Here is a 12,686-nt window from a genome sequence, read left to right on the forward strand (position 1 = left end):
CACTGTGTGGTTTGAGTAAGCTGAAACTTCTCTAGAAAACTCGGATCTTTGTGTCCAGAGGAACCAGAAGACAGTGCTTGGGGCAGCCATCACTACTGAAAAATGAGGTTATAGGGTGGGTATTCCAGGAGAGGAGAAAGCCAGAAAAGGAGAGCTCTCAGGTTTTACCTGAAAACTTTGCCAGAGTCTCTAGCTGACTCCTGAATAAAACCATGCAGTCAACTCAAACCACCTTGCAGCTAAATGAAAAGAACTAAACTAAAATTTGATCTCTCATCCCACCTAAACTGAGACAGACTCTGCAGTTTGACTCTGCCTAAGTTAAGAGCCTAATAAGAAAATCATCAACATGCTTTGAAGGGATGTAACAGAATCCAGAGTCTTCAAAACAAAAGAATCACAGTGTCCAGAATACAATTTAAAATTACCAAATGAAGAGCCAGGAAAACATGACCCATTTCTAGGGGAAAGCCCACTCCCAAATGACTCAGATGTTGAAATTATCAGACAAGGACTTAAGGCAGCCATTATAAATTTACTCAATAAGGTTAAGAAAAAATAAAAAGAAAATACAGAAGAGAACTATGAAGAGGAATCAATTGGAAACATCAGAAATGAAAGGGAAAATCTCTGAAAAAAATTCACTGAATGGGGTTAAATGGTATAATGGTGATGACAGAGGAAAAATTTAATGAACTTGAGATAGACCATAGGAATCAACTAGTTTGAAGAATATATGGAAAGAAATTAACAGAGTCTTAAGAAGCTGTGGGACAATATCAAAAGCCATAAAATATGTGTAGTTGGATTTCCAGAAGAGAGGAGAGATTGCCGTTTAAAAGAACATAGAGATAATGAAATATTATTCAGTGTTAAAAAGAAATGAGCTATCAAGCCATAAAAAGACATGGAGGAACCTTAAATGCACATTATTAAGTGAAAAGGTTATGGTTTCAATTATTTGACACTTGAAAGGCAGAACTATGGAGACAAAAGATCAGTGGTTGCCAAGGATTGGGAGTGGTGAGGGATGAATAAGTAGAGCATAGAGGACTTTGGATGGACTGAAAATACTCTATGATATCCTGATGATGGCTCCATGTCATTATACATTTGTCCAAACCCAAAGAATATACAACATCAAGAGTGAATTATAATAGAAACCATGAACTTGGGGTAATTATGATGTGTCAGCACAGGTTTGTCAGTTGTAACAAATATAGCATCCTGATGGGGGAGGTTGATAACAAGGAGTTACATGTGGGGGTGGTATATGGAAAATCTCTGTACCTTCCCCTCAATTTTCTGTGAACCTAAAACTGTTTTTTTTGTTTTGTTTTGTTTTGTTTTTTAAGATTTTATCCATTTATTCATGAGAGAGACACAGAGAGAGAAGCAGAGGGAGAAGCAGACTCCCTGCAGGGAGCCTGACGTAGGACTCAATCCCAGTCTCCAGAATCACGCCCTGGGCTGAAGGCGGTACTAAACCGCTCAGCTACCCGGGCTGCCCCTAAAACTGTTTTCTAAAATAAAGTCTCTCGGGATCCCTGGGTGGCGCAGCGGTTTGGCGCCTGCCTTTGGCCCAGGGCGTGATCCTGGAGACCCGGGATCGGATCCCACGTTGGACTCCCGGTGCATGGAGCCTGCTTCTCCCTCTGCCTGTGTCTCTGCCTCTCTCTCTCTCTCACTGTGTGCCTATCATAAATTTAAAAAATAATAATAAATAAAAATAAAATAAAATAAAGTCTCTCATCTCTCTGTGCCCGTGTGTGTGTATAAGTTCCAGAAACTAAAATGCCGTTATTATTGGTTGATATAAAATAAGTATGTTTAATTTGAATCAAGGACCTTTGTTGTCTGCAGACTTTTCAAAGTATTGCGAAGTGTTCATTTGAACATTACATTTCTCTTGTATTTCTGAAAATGCTTGTGTTTTTCCTTTAGTGAAAAACAGATTCATTCCTTTTCAGTATCACAACTTTATATTTTATTTGAAATAATTGGATTTAGTAATATGATTATATTTCAAAAGCCCTGAGGGTGAAGAAAATAGTTTTGCTCTTTATCTTTTGCTCTTTATTTCATACAAAATACAGACAATAAATCATATATTTGGGGAAAAATAAGAGACAATCTTGCCTAATATGTTTATTACCTGATTAGTGTGGCATCTAGTGGCCAATTTAAGGTTTCTTTAAAAATTTTTCCTGTTCCAATTAGCTAAAAAGCTTCTCCCTTCCTTTCTAGCTGTAGACAAAATCACCTATAGGCATAGCTTTGGAGATGTAGCTTTGATTCCAGACTACTGCAATAAAATACTGCAGTAATGCAAGTCAAATGAATCTTTTGGTTTCCCAGTGAATATGAGTTATGGTTACACTATACAGCAGTCGATTGAGTGTGTAATAGCAGTATGTCTAAAAAAAGTATACAATTAAAAAATACTTTATTGCAAAGAAATGCTAACCATTATCTGAGCCTTGAACAAGTTGTAATCTTTTTGCTGGAAGGGTCTTACCTCAATGTTGATGGCTGCTGACTGATCAGGGTGGTGGTTGCTCATGGTTGGAGTGACTGGGGCATTTTCTCATAATGAGACAACAATGAAGGTTGCTATCTTAGTTGACTCTTCCTTTCATGAACAATTTCTCTATAGCATGTGATGCTGTTTGATAGCATTTTTCCTATAGTAGAACTTCTTTCAAAATTGGAGTCAGTGCTCTCAAACCCTGCTGTTGCTTTACCAACTAAGGTTATGTGACCTTCTCAATCCTCTGTTGTCATTTGAACAATGTTCACAGCATTTTCATTTCACTACTTTCTTTGTTCACCCATAAGAAGAAAGTCCTCATCTCTTAGTTTTATCATAAGCTCACAGCCAGTCAGTTCCTTCTTAAGGCTTCACTTCTAGTTCTGTGATTTCTACCACATCAGCTGTTATTTCCCCTATTGAAGTCTTGAGCCCCTCCAAGTCATCCATGAGTGCTAGAATCAACTTCTTCCAAACTCCTGTTAATGTCGATATTTTGACCTCTTTCCATTATTCCCAAATGTTCTTAATGGCATCTAGAATGGTTAATCCTCTTCTGAAGGTTTTCAGTTTACTTTGCCCAGATCTATCAGAGGAATCAAAAGCTATGGCAGCTAGAACTTTACAAAATGTATTTCTTAAATGGTAAGACTTGATCCATGGGCTGCAGAATGGATGTTGTGTTAGCAGGCATGAAAGCAACATCTCTTTCACAGCTCTTGGATGACCAGGTGCATCATCAATGAGCAGTAATATTGCTGAAAGTGTGAACAGTGAGCTTAAAATATTCAGTAAACCATGTTGCAAACAGATGTGCTGTCATACAGGCATCACTGCTCCATTTATAGAGCACAGGCACATTAACTTTAGCATAATTCTTAAGGGCCTTAGGATTTTCCAAATGGTAAATGAGCATTGGCTTCATAGTCACCAGCTTCATCAGCCCCTAACAAGAGAGTCTCTCTGTCTTTGAAGCATGGAAGCCAGACACTGATTTCTCTCTAGTTATGAAAGTCCTAAATGGCATCTTCTTCCAATAGAAGAGGGTTGTTTTCATCTACAATGAGAATCTGTTGTTTAGTTCAGCCACCTTCATTAGCTATCTTAGCTATCCAGATCTTCTGGATCACTTGCTATAATTTCTGTATCAGCCCTTGCTCCTTTACCTTGTACTTTGATGTTATGGAGACAGCTTCAGCTTCTTCCCTTAAACCTCCCTTAAACCTTCCCTTAAACCAATCTCTGTTGCTTCAAGCTTCTTTCTTTCTTTTCTTTTCTTTCCTTTCCTTTCCTTTCCTTTCCTTTCCTTTCCTTTCCTTTCCTTTCCTTTCCTTTCCTTTCTTTCTTTCTTTCTTTCTTTCTTTCTTTCTTTCTTTCTTTCTTTCTTTCTTTTTCTTTCTTTTTTCTTTTCTTTTCTTTTCTTTTCTTTTCTTTTCTTTTCTTTTCTTTTCTTTTCTTTTCTTTTCTTTTCTTTTCTTTTCTTTTCTTTTCTTTTCTTTCTTTCTTTCTTTCTTCCTTGATTTTATTTGACAGAGAAGGAAAGGGGGAGTACAAGCAGGGGGAGTGGCAGGCAGGGGGAGAGGGAGAGGCAGGCTCCCTGCTGAACAGAGAGCCCGAAATAGAGCTTGACCCCAAGACCCTGGGATCATGACCTGAGCTGAAGGCAGCTGCCTTACCAACTGAGCCACTCAGGTGCTCTGGCATCAAACTTTGCTTCTGCAGCTTCCTAACCTCTCTCAGCCTTCATAGAATTGAAGAGAATTAGGGCTTAGCTCGGTATTTTACTTTGGCTTGAGGAGGGAATGTTGTGGCTGGTTTGATCTTCTATCCAGACCACTCAAACCTTCTCCATGTCGGCCATAAGGCTATTTTGCTACCTTATCATTTGTGTGTTCACTGTAGTAGAACTTTTAATTTCCTTTAAGAACTTCTCCTTTGCATTAACAGTTTGGCTAACTGGTGCAAGAAGCCTAGCATTAAGCCTATCAGCTTTTGACATGCCTTCCTCACTAAATTTAATCATTTCTAAAAGCATTTGATGTAAAGTGAGAGACCTATGACTCTTCTTTCACTTGAACACTTAGAGACCATTGTAGGGTTATTAATTGGCCTAAATTCAATATAGTTGTATCTCTAGGAATAGGGGAGCCTGAGGAGAGGGAGAGTGATGGGGAACATCCAGCTGATGGAGAAGTCAGAATGTACATAACATTTATGGATTGAGTTTGCAGTTTTGTATGGGTGCAGTTCTTGGTGCCTGAAAATAATTACAACAGTAACATCAAAGGTCACAGACTAACATAACAAACAGAATAATAATCAACAAGTTTGGAATTCTGCAAGAATTACCAAAATGTGACACAGAGACAGGAGGTGAGCAAATGCTGTTGGAAAAATGGTGCTGATAGACTTGCTTTATGCATGGTTGCCACTAGCCTTCAATCTCTAAAAAGCAAAAACAAAACAAAACAACAGAGTATCTGCAAAGTGCAATAAAGCCAAGCAGAAGGGGAATGCCAGAGTATGTATGTATGATTGTATGTTTTGATCTTTTCTTTTGCATGGAGAAAGCACTGTCATGAGTCAAGCTCTAAATCTGTTTAAGATCTACCAGCCTAGAGATGAACAGTCACTCATTTTAGTTACACTAAAATTCCTTCCACCTCCTTCCCTCCCTTCCCCAGATGAAATCTATTGTTAGTATTTTTATCAATTTGAGCATTTTATAATGCAGAGCATGTATATAGGATTTCTGTATATAGAAGTGGGGAAATGCCCCACCTTATATTTGGCAGTGGCTCCTCCACGGCTGGCAGATTTAATAATGTTCAGATTAAAAGAAGATAAGGAAACAGGAAAAAAACATACTACTGTTTACTCATCAGGTCTCTTAGTCTCCTTTAAAAAAATTATTCATGAGAGGCACAGAGAGAGGCAGAGACTTAGGCAGAGGGAGAAGCAAGCTCCCTGCAGGGAGCCTAATGTGAGACTCGATCCCAGGACTCCAAGATCACGACCTGAGTCAAAGGCAGATGCCACCCAAGTATCCCTCTTAATCTCCTTCTAACGGAGACCTACAGATTTGTTACAGGATGGTAGGGTAGTTCTTAAAAATGTTTTTAAAAGTAGTACTAGTGGGGCATGAGTGGCTCAGTCAGTTTGGTTTCGGTTCAGATCATAGTCTCAGGGTCATGAGATCAAACCCCACACTGAGCCCCACACTGAGTGTGGAGCCTTCTTGAGATTCTCTTCCTCTCCCTTCCCCTTTGCCCCTCCCCCCACTTACATGCAGTCTCTCACAAATTCTTTTTTAAAAAAGTAGTAGTAGTAGAAGTGGCAATTAGAAGTGTCAACAAGGGATCCCTGTGTGGCGCAGCGGTTTGGCGCCTGCCTTTGGCCCAGGGCGCAATCCTGGAGATCCGGGATCAAATCCCACGTCAGGCTCCCGGTGCATGGAGCCTGCTTCTCCCTCTGCCTGTGTCTCTGCCTCTCTCTCTCTCACTGTGTGCCTATCATGAATAAATAAAAATTAAAAAAAAAAAAAAGTGTCAACAAATCAGAAAATATTTAAGAGCATACTGTTTCCCATCCCTCCACACGCCAAAGTCATACCCTAGAAGAAACTCTTCTAACATTTTCTATTTTTAGTTCTCTGGTTTCTACTCTAATCTTAGGTAAAATGCTTTTTTCTCTCTCCTAATTTATTCATTTATTCCTCCACTGACCTCCCCCTATATGAATAATGATTTCACGCATTTGTACCATAACTCTGCATTTTCCTAATTAGATATTTATTGTTTTAAATTTTTGATTGATGACTTTTTAAACTTTGAAATGATCTCTAAATCTGTCCTCTACAATCTCATTTGACAGAATCTCTTCAAGATTAATTTTATTTATAATGTAAGAATATGAATACTCATATCACTTTCTCTACCTTTTATCTCCTCCTTCCGTATTGTACCTTACATCAGCAATAGCTTCTACTTTTACATTGTCAAGATTACTAACATTTACATTCTGTTTTGTGAAATCATGATTGACCACAAGTTGACTCTAAACATTGAAAACCAATACAAAGTACTTGTCTTATAGGACTGTGTAGATATTGTTCAGTGGTGGCCTAAGTAGTATATTATATTTCATGTCCTCTAATAGCTGCTGTATAATATCACCTTGGCCATTCTAAGAAGACTGTTTCTAGCATCAAAGTCAATTAGAATAGCTTTTCTTATGCTCTATATATTACTTAAATTCATACCATATTCTAGTTGGCTTTATATTTGGATCATGGTTCGCTTGTATATTTAAAAATTATTTTCCTATAATTTCTAATTTTCATTTTTTTTCAATGCATTATTTATTTGTATCATATTTCCTCCCCCTTACATATACACCTATATATCTTTAAGTTATACCTGTAATTCTATTGAATTTTCCTTTTTCTGGAGACCTTTCTTTTAGTCTTTATTCTTCCTATTGCAATCTGAACTGATTATCTTTTAGGCATATCAGTACAATTATCCTGGGATTTCCATATATTGCTTTCCTGGAATTGACTATCTTTTGGATCCAAGACTTCTTTTTTTTTTTTTCATTTACTTCCTTATTTTGCTTGAGTACATTCTTAACTTTTGGAGGAAAGATGCATAAGTAAATAAATTTATCTGAGATCTTGTGTGTCTGAATAGGTAGGTATTTATTTTACCTTCACAGAGATTGATGCTATGATTGGTATAGAATGCTAGATTGAGGGATCCCTGGGTGGCGCAGTGGCTTAGCGCCTGCCTTTGGCCCAGGGTGCAATCCTGGAGACCCGGGATCGAATCCCACAATGGGCTCCCAGTGCATGGAGCCTGCTTCTCCCTCAGCCTGTGTCTCTGCCTCTCTCTCTCTCTCTCTGTGTGTGACTATCATAAATAAATAATTTTTTTTTAAAAAAAGAACCAACCCTGCTGACACCTGTATTTAAAAAAAAAAAAGAATGCTAGATTGAATTCTTTATCTAGCATCCCTGATGATGCAAGTCTAATCCTCATTCCTTTAGAGGTGGCTTGTTTTTTTTCTTTTTTCCTTTAGGATTTTCTCTTTATTGCTTATGTTTTGAAATGTCACAAACATGTAGCTAGAGATAGATTCTTCCTGCCAGTCAATGGCCCTTTTATTTTTTTTTAAGATTTTATTTATTTATTCATGAGAGACACACAGAGAGAGGGAGGCAGAGACACAGGCAGAGGGAGAAGCAGGCTCCATGCAGGGAGCCTGACATGGGACTCGATCCTGGGTCTCCAGGATCAGGCCCTGGGCTAACAGCAGCGCTAAACCACTGAGCCACCCGGGCTGCCCTTGACCTCTTTTTCTTCTGCTTATCAAAAATTTTCTTGATTTGATTTTTAGTGCTTCTATTGAACTTTATGCTTTAGCAATCATATGTTAATCTCTAAGAGTTTTTATTTTCTTGTCCTCTGGTTGTTCCTGTTTCGTAACATTCTTTTCTGGTTTTCTGGTTGCAATATATATGAATCTCTCCAATTACATCAACCAGAGTTTTTGTTGTTTGCTTTAGCTCGTTTTGTTTTGTTTTGCTTTGCTTAGGTTCTGTCTGTTTCTTGTTTTTTGTTCCTCTATGGTCAGTTTTATAGTTTATTTATTTTGGTCATTCTCTTTAATGCTGCAGTCTCTCTTCACATACTACAGATCCTTGGTTTTCTGCTCATACTTTAAGATGAAAAGGAAGGGTAAATGGCAGAGCATTTTACAGGGCTCTTTTCCAGCCATGTTCCTCTCCTAGATGAGAATTTTATAAAGAAACCTTTTGTGGAGGAGGACTGGGATTCAGTTTAGAGTCACTGATGGGAAGCTAGTTTCCAAGTTACATCCTCCCAAGTCTCAGAATAAGTTTATTCAGTTTTTTGGGTTTTTTTTGTTGTTGTTGTTGTTGTTGTTTTGTAAAATACTACATACTTCTCCTTCAGGCTAAGTATCATATACCTGCCTATAGGATTGCCAGCTAATATATCTGTCCACCTGTAAATCTTGAATTAATTCACCTTTGGTCACCTTACTTCTCAATTATACCTTCTGACTCTGAGGCCAGAACCCTCTCCCTTTGTAGTTTCTTACATCATTTTCCAGACTCTGACTTCTCTGTTCATTTCATTGATCAATTTGCCTTATCTGTTTCCTAGATATTTATTGAAATCTTTCATCCGTTGGTGACCACCAACACCCCTAATCCTGTGCCTCACCTTCTTTACTTCCTTTTCTGTTATGGTTATGCCTTTATTGTACTTTTATACATTTATTTCAATGGAATCTCAGGAGTAATGGGGGACAAACAAGTTTCTACAATCTTGAATTTCTCCAAGTTGTTTTGAGAAAAGCTACCAAGGGGCACCTGAGTTGTCCAGTCAGTTGAGCATCCCACTTTTGATTTCAGCTCAGGTCATGATCTCAGGGTCAAGGGATTGAGACCCAAGTCAGGCTCCTCACTCATTGTGATGTCTGCTTGGAACCTTCTCTCTCCTTCTTCCTCTGTCCCTCCCCTACCTCATGTGCATACTTTCTAAATAAATAAATAAGCTACCAATTCCGTTTCCATTCTGAACTCTAGCAAATTCTAGATTGGTTTCTATAGTATGGTTTTTTGCTTATTCAGGATCTCCTCAGACCAAAAACATAAGAGCCATAACTATACATTCTGTTTCATTTGTTTCTTCTATTCAATTGTAAGGAATTTTAAAATTTCAAATGGGAGTCCTGGAGTTTCCCTTCGCTCTGACTTTACTCTTGACTTTTATCCTTCTGTTTCTTTATCTGTTGGCCTTGGTCTCTATTTCTTGCCTAATCAACAACATTGACAACCTTTTATTACAGTATAATGTTACAGTTCTATTTTATTATTGGTTGTTGTTAATCTCTTACTATGTCTAATTTATAAATTAAACTTTATCATAGGTGTCTATGTATAGGAAAAAGCAGTATATATAGGGTTTGGTCCTATTAAAGTTTCAGGCCTCCATTGGGGATCTTAGAACATGTCCCTTGTGGATAAGGTGGCAATACTGTACTTGACATAATTCTCAACATTTCTCATTGAATGTTCATATGATTTCAGATCTCTTGAAACCATTTTTTATATGAAGTTAGAAAAAACAGGCACATGGGTGGCTCAGTGGTTGAGCATCTGCCTTTGGCTCAGGTCATGATCCTGGGGTCCTGGGATTAAGTTCCGTATCAGGCTCCCCTTGGGGAGCCTGCTTCTCTCTCTGCCTGTGTCTCTGCCTCTCTGTGTGTGTCTCTCATAAATAAATAAATAAAATCTTTAAGAGAAAAAAAGAAAAAAGAATCTGATAATTTGTTTAAGGCTCTCTACAGATGTTTTTAAATTAGTCTGCCCCTGTGGTATGTGGCTTTGTAATTAGAAAGCCAGTTAAATGGGATTTTCCCTGAGGGACCAGAAGCTTAGACTTACCTGGTGAAAAAGAAATGTAGTTTTTGTAAGAAGGCCTCTTTGGGGAACTACTATAGAGCTCTGAACTATATAATCAAATTAAAGTTTGCATTAAAATTGAAAGAACTTTGTATTTCAAATTTCTAACCTTTAATAAATAAAAAACAAAAGAGAACCTAGGCTTACTGACATCAGAATCAGAGAGGTATATATGTGGACAAGCCCAAGTAAACCATCCTCAGCGGCTCTAGTATGTCAAGCCCAAATGGTATAGTCAGGATGGGTACTAAGATCCTCAGACCAGCTTACCTTCCCCCAACTCCATGGTGGGGGAAATGAGGTCTTTCTCAGCCACTGACTGGGTAGTTAATACCATGTGAGTGTTAATACCTTGTTGTTCATATGTCAGAAAATAGGAGATCTAAGCAGGAGGAAATACACTAAAGGAATTTTACCACTTTTCTAACATGCCAAAATAGTATGAATGGGAGAGCCGTAATTTGTCTTAAGGGTTGTAGTGTTTCATGGCTTCGACTTCTGGTTCTTTTTGTGCAGCAGCTGTCATTAATGGAATCCACTCTTGGCTCTGCATGGTCATTTTTCTTGGGTGATGTACAGCTTTGTACATAAGCATTTTTTAATGAGTCAAGGGTTTTCTTCCTTTTTTTTTTTTTTTCAAAATAAACTTAGAAGGATTAGAACTTTTAGGGTGAAATGTCAGACTCAAAATTTCTTTTTATGGTGTATTCTCATTTTCTCCCTGGTTTTAGGAGCTGGAAATCCAAAGTGCACAATTGCAATTGTTTTGGGAAGAACTAAAAATGCCTCTGCAACCAGGTAATAAAATAATTGTGATTGAGAAATCTAATTAGGAATAAAAATCACCCTTTCTTTCTACCCATGTAATTTACCTAAAATGCACCATTTGGTTTGGGTGCCTGGGTGCCTCAGTCAGTTAAGTGTCTGACTCTTGATTTCAGCCCAGATCATGATTTCAGGGTTATGAGACTGAGCCCTGTGTTGGGCATGGAGCCTGCTTAAGATTCTTTTCCCTCTGCTTCTTCCACCCCTCTCTAAAGAAATTTCTTTTAAAAAATGCACCAGTTGAACTTATAGATTATAATAATATAAAGTATGAGATTAATGTCACATTTGTGTTTCATAGTTATTTTACTATAAGATTTATTTAAGAAACATTTTAGGGAGTTGCTATATGTTCTTCACTGTGGAATTTCCTGTATTAAAAAGTGTTGCTGAATCCTCAAAGCTGTTTGGATCAGATTATAGGACATAAAAATTTTCAGAATGATCTGTAAATAATTATGTGATTAGACTATAGATCAAAGACAGTATAGTCTTGCAACATTTGATATTATCAGTTCCCAGTTTCCATTGCTGAACAATGAGAAGCTTCAATCAAGTAACTTTAATTGATTTTCATATCATTATTACTGTTCCAGATCACAGCCTACATCCAACTGTGCTTGATGTATGTCTTCCACACAATTCCCATTCCAGACATCATTGCTTGCATGTACATAATAACAACCGAAAAAGGACAATTGCAACTCCGTCTAACAGCTGTTTTATTTTTCCACTTAGCACACTTTTCCTAACATCTGTTTTTCTTTAACCAGATACAAACAACACAGCATGGTTCTTGTTCCTGTCAACACACCTGGTGTAGAAATAATAAGGCCTTTGTCAGTTTTTGGCTACATAGGTAAGTACTCAAACAACAGAAGTGTGCATTAGCAAGCAGGATCACTGAGATATGCAGTAATACTGAAGGAAACAGATAGCATTATAATGCAGTAGATATATTCTTAGAAATCCTTTGGTGCTGACAACGGTTTTAACATAAATGCCAGTAGAATTCAGAATAAAGGGATGCCTGGGTAGCTCAGCGGTTGAGCAGCTAGCTTTGGCTCAGGGCGTGATCCTGGAGTCCCAAGATCGAGTCCCACGTCGGGCTCCCTGCATGGAGTCTGCTTCTCCCTCTGCCTGTGTCTTTGCCTCTCTCTGTGTGTCTCTCATGAATAAATAAATAAAATCTTAACAACAACAACAAAAAAAGCAAAGAGAGGCAATGCATCATTGGACATCATTTTGTTTACTTTTGGGAAAGGGTAGATTGTATTCAAGGAACAGCAGTTGAGACTCTGCTTCTATCATCTAGGAGAATGAGTTAATGAAACAAACTTAGAAAAACTAAATCTTTTTTTAAAAAATATTTATTTATTCATGAGAGAGAGAGAGGCAGAGACACAGGCAGAGGGAGAAGCAGGCTCCCTGCAGGGAACCCAATGTGGGACTCGATCTGGATTCCTGGATCACGCCCTGAGCTGAAGGCAGACGCTCAACCACTGAGCCATCCAGGCATCCCTAGAAAAATTAAATCTAAGTAATCCACAGTAAAATTCTTTTTTTTTTTTTTTAAGAGACAGAGAATGGGGGGAAGAGGCAGAGAGAGAAAATCTTAAGCGGGCTCCATGCCGAGCCCTTAGCCAATGAGAGACTTGATCTCACAACCCTAAGACCCCCAAAATGGATTTATAATTTATGTTGCCTGGAAATCACCTCCATTTTAGAACCTGTGTTTAAATTTTCAGTGAGACAAATGTACAGCCCCTCTCCAACTCGCTACACACAAGGCCAAAAGAAACAACTCTGGAGAAGTTTGATTATTAATGTCTATTCTGA

The 12,686-nt window shown here is 38.1% G+C and overlaps 1 protein-coding gene across 1 annotated transcript in view; it reads left to right on the top strand.

The window, feature by feature from the left end:
• The window catches only part of ACAD11 (acyl-CoA dehydrogenase family member 11), a 109,526-nt gene that overhangs the window by 74,136 nt on the left and 22,704 nt on the right, over positions 1-12,686 (top strand). The window contains exons 14-15 of the mRNA XM_077865169.1: positions 10,754-10,820; positions 11,621-11,706. Of these exons, the coding sequence (XP_077721295.1) occupies positions 10,754-10,820; positions 11,621-11,706 (153 nt within the window). The remainder of the gene's footprint in view (positions 1-10,753; positions 10,821-11,620; positions 11,707-12,686) is intronic.

The sequence above is a fragment of the Canis aureus genome, chromosome 22 (assembly GCF_053574225.1).
Source record: "Canis aureus isolate CA01 chromosome 22, VMU_Caureus_v.1.0, whole genome shotgun sequence".
In the NCBI taxonomy this organism is placed as follows: domain Eukaryota; kingdom Metazoa; phylum Chordata; class Mammalia; order Carnivora; family Canidae; genus Canis; species Canis aureus.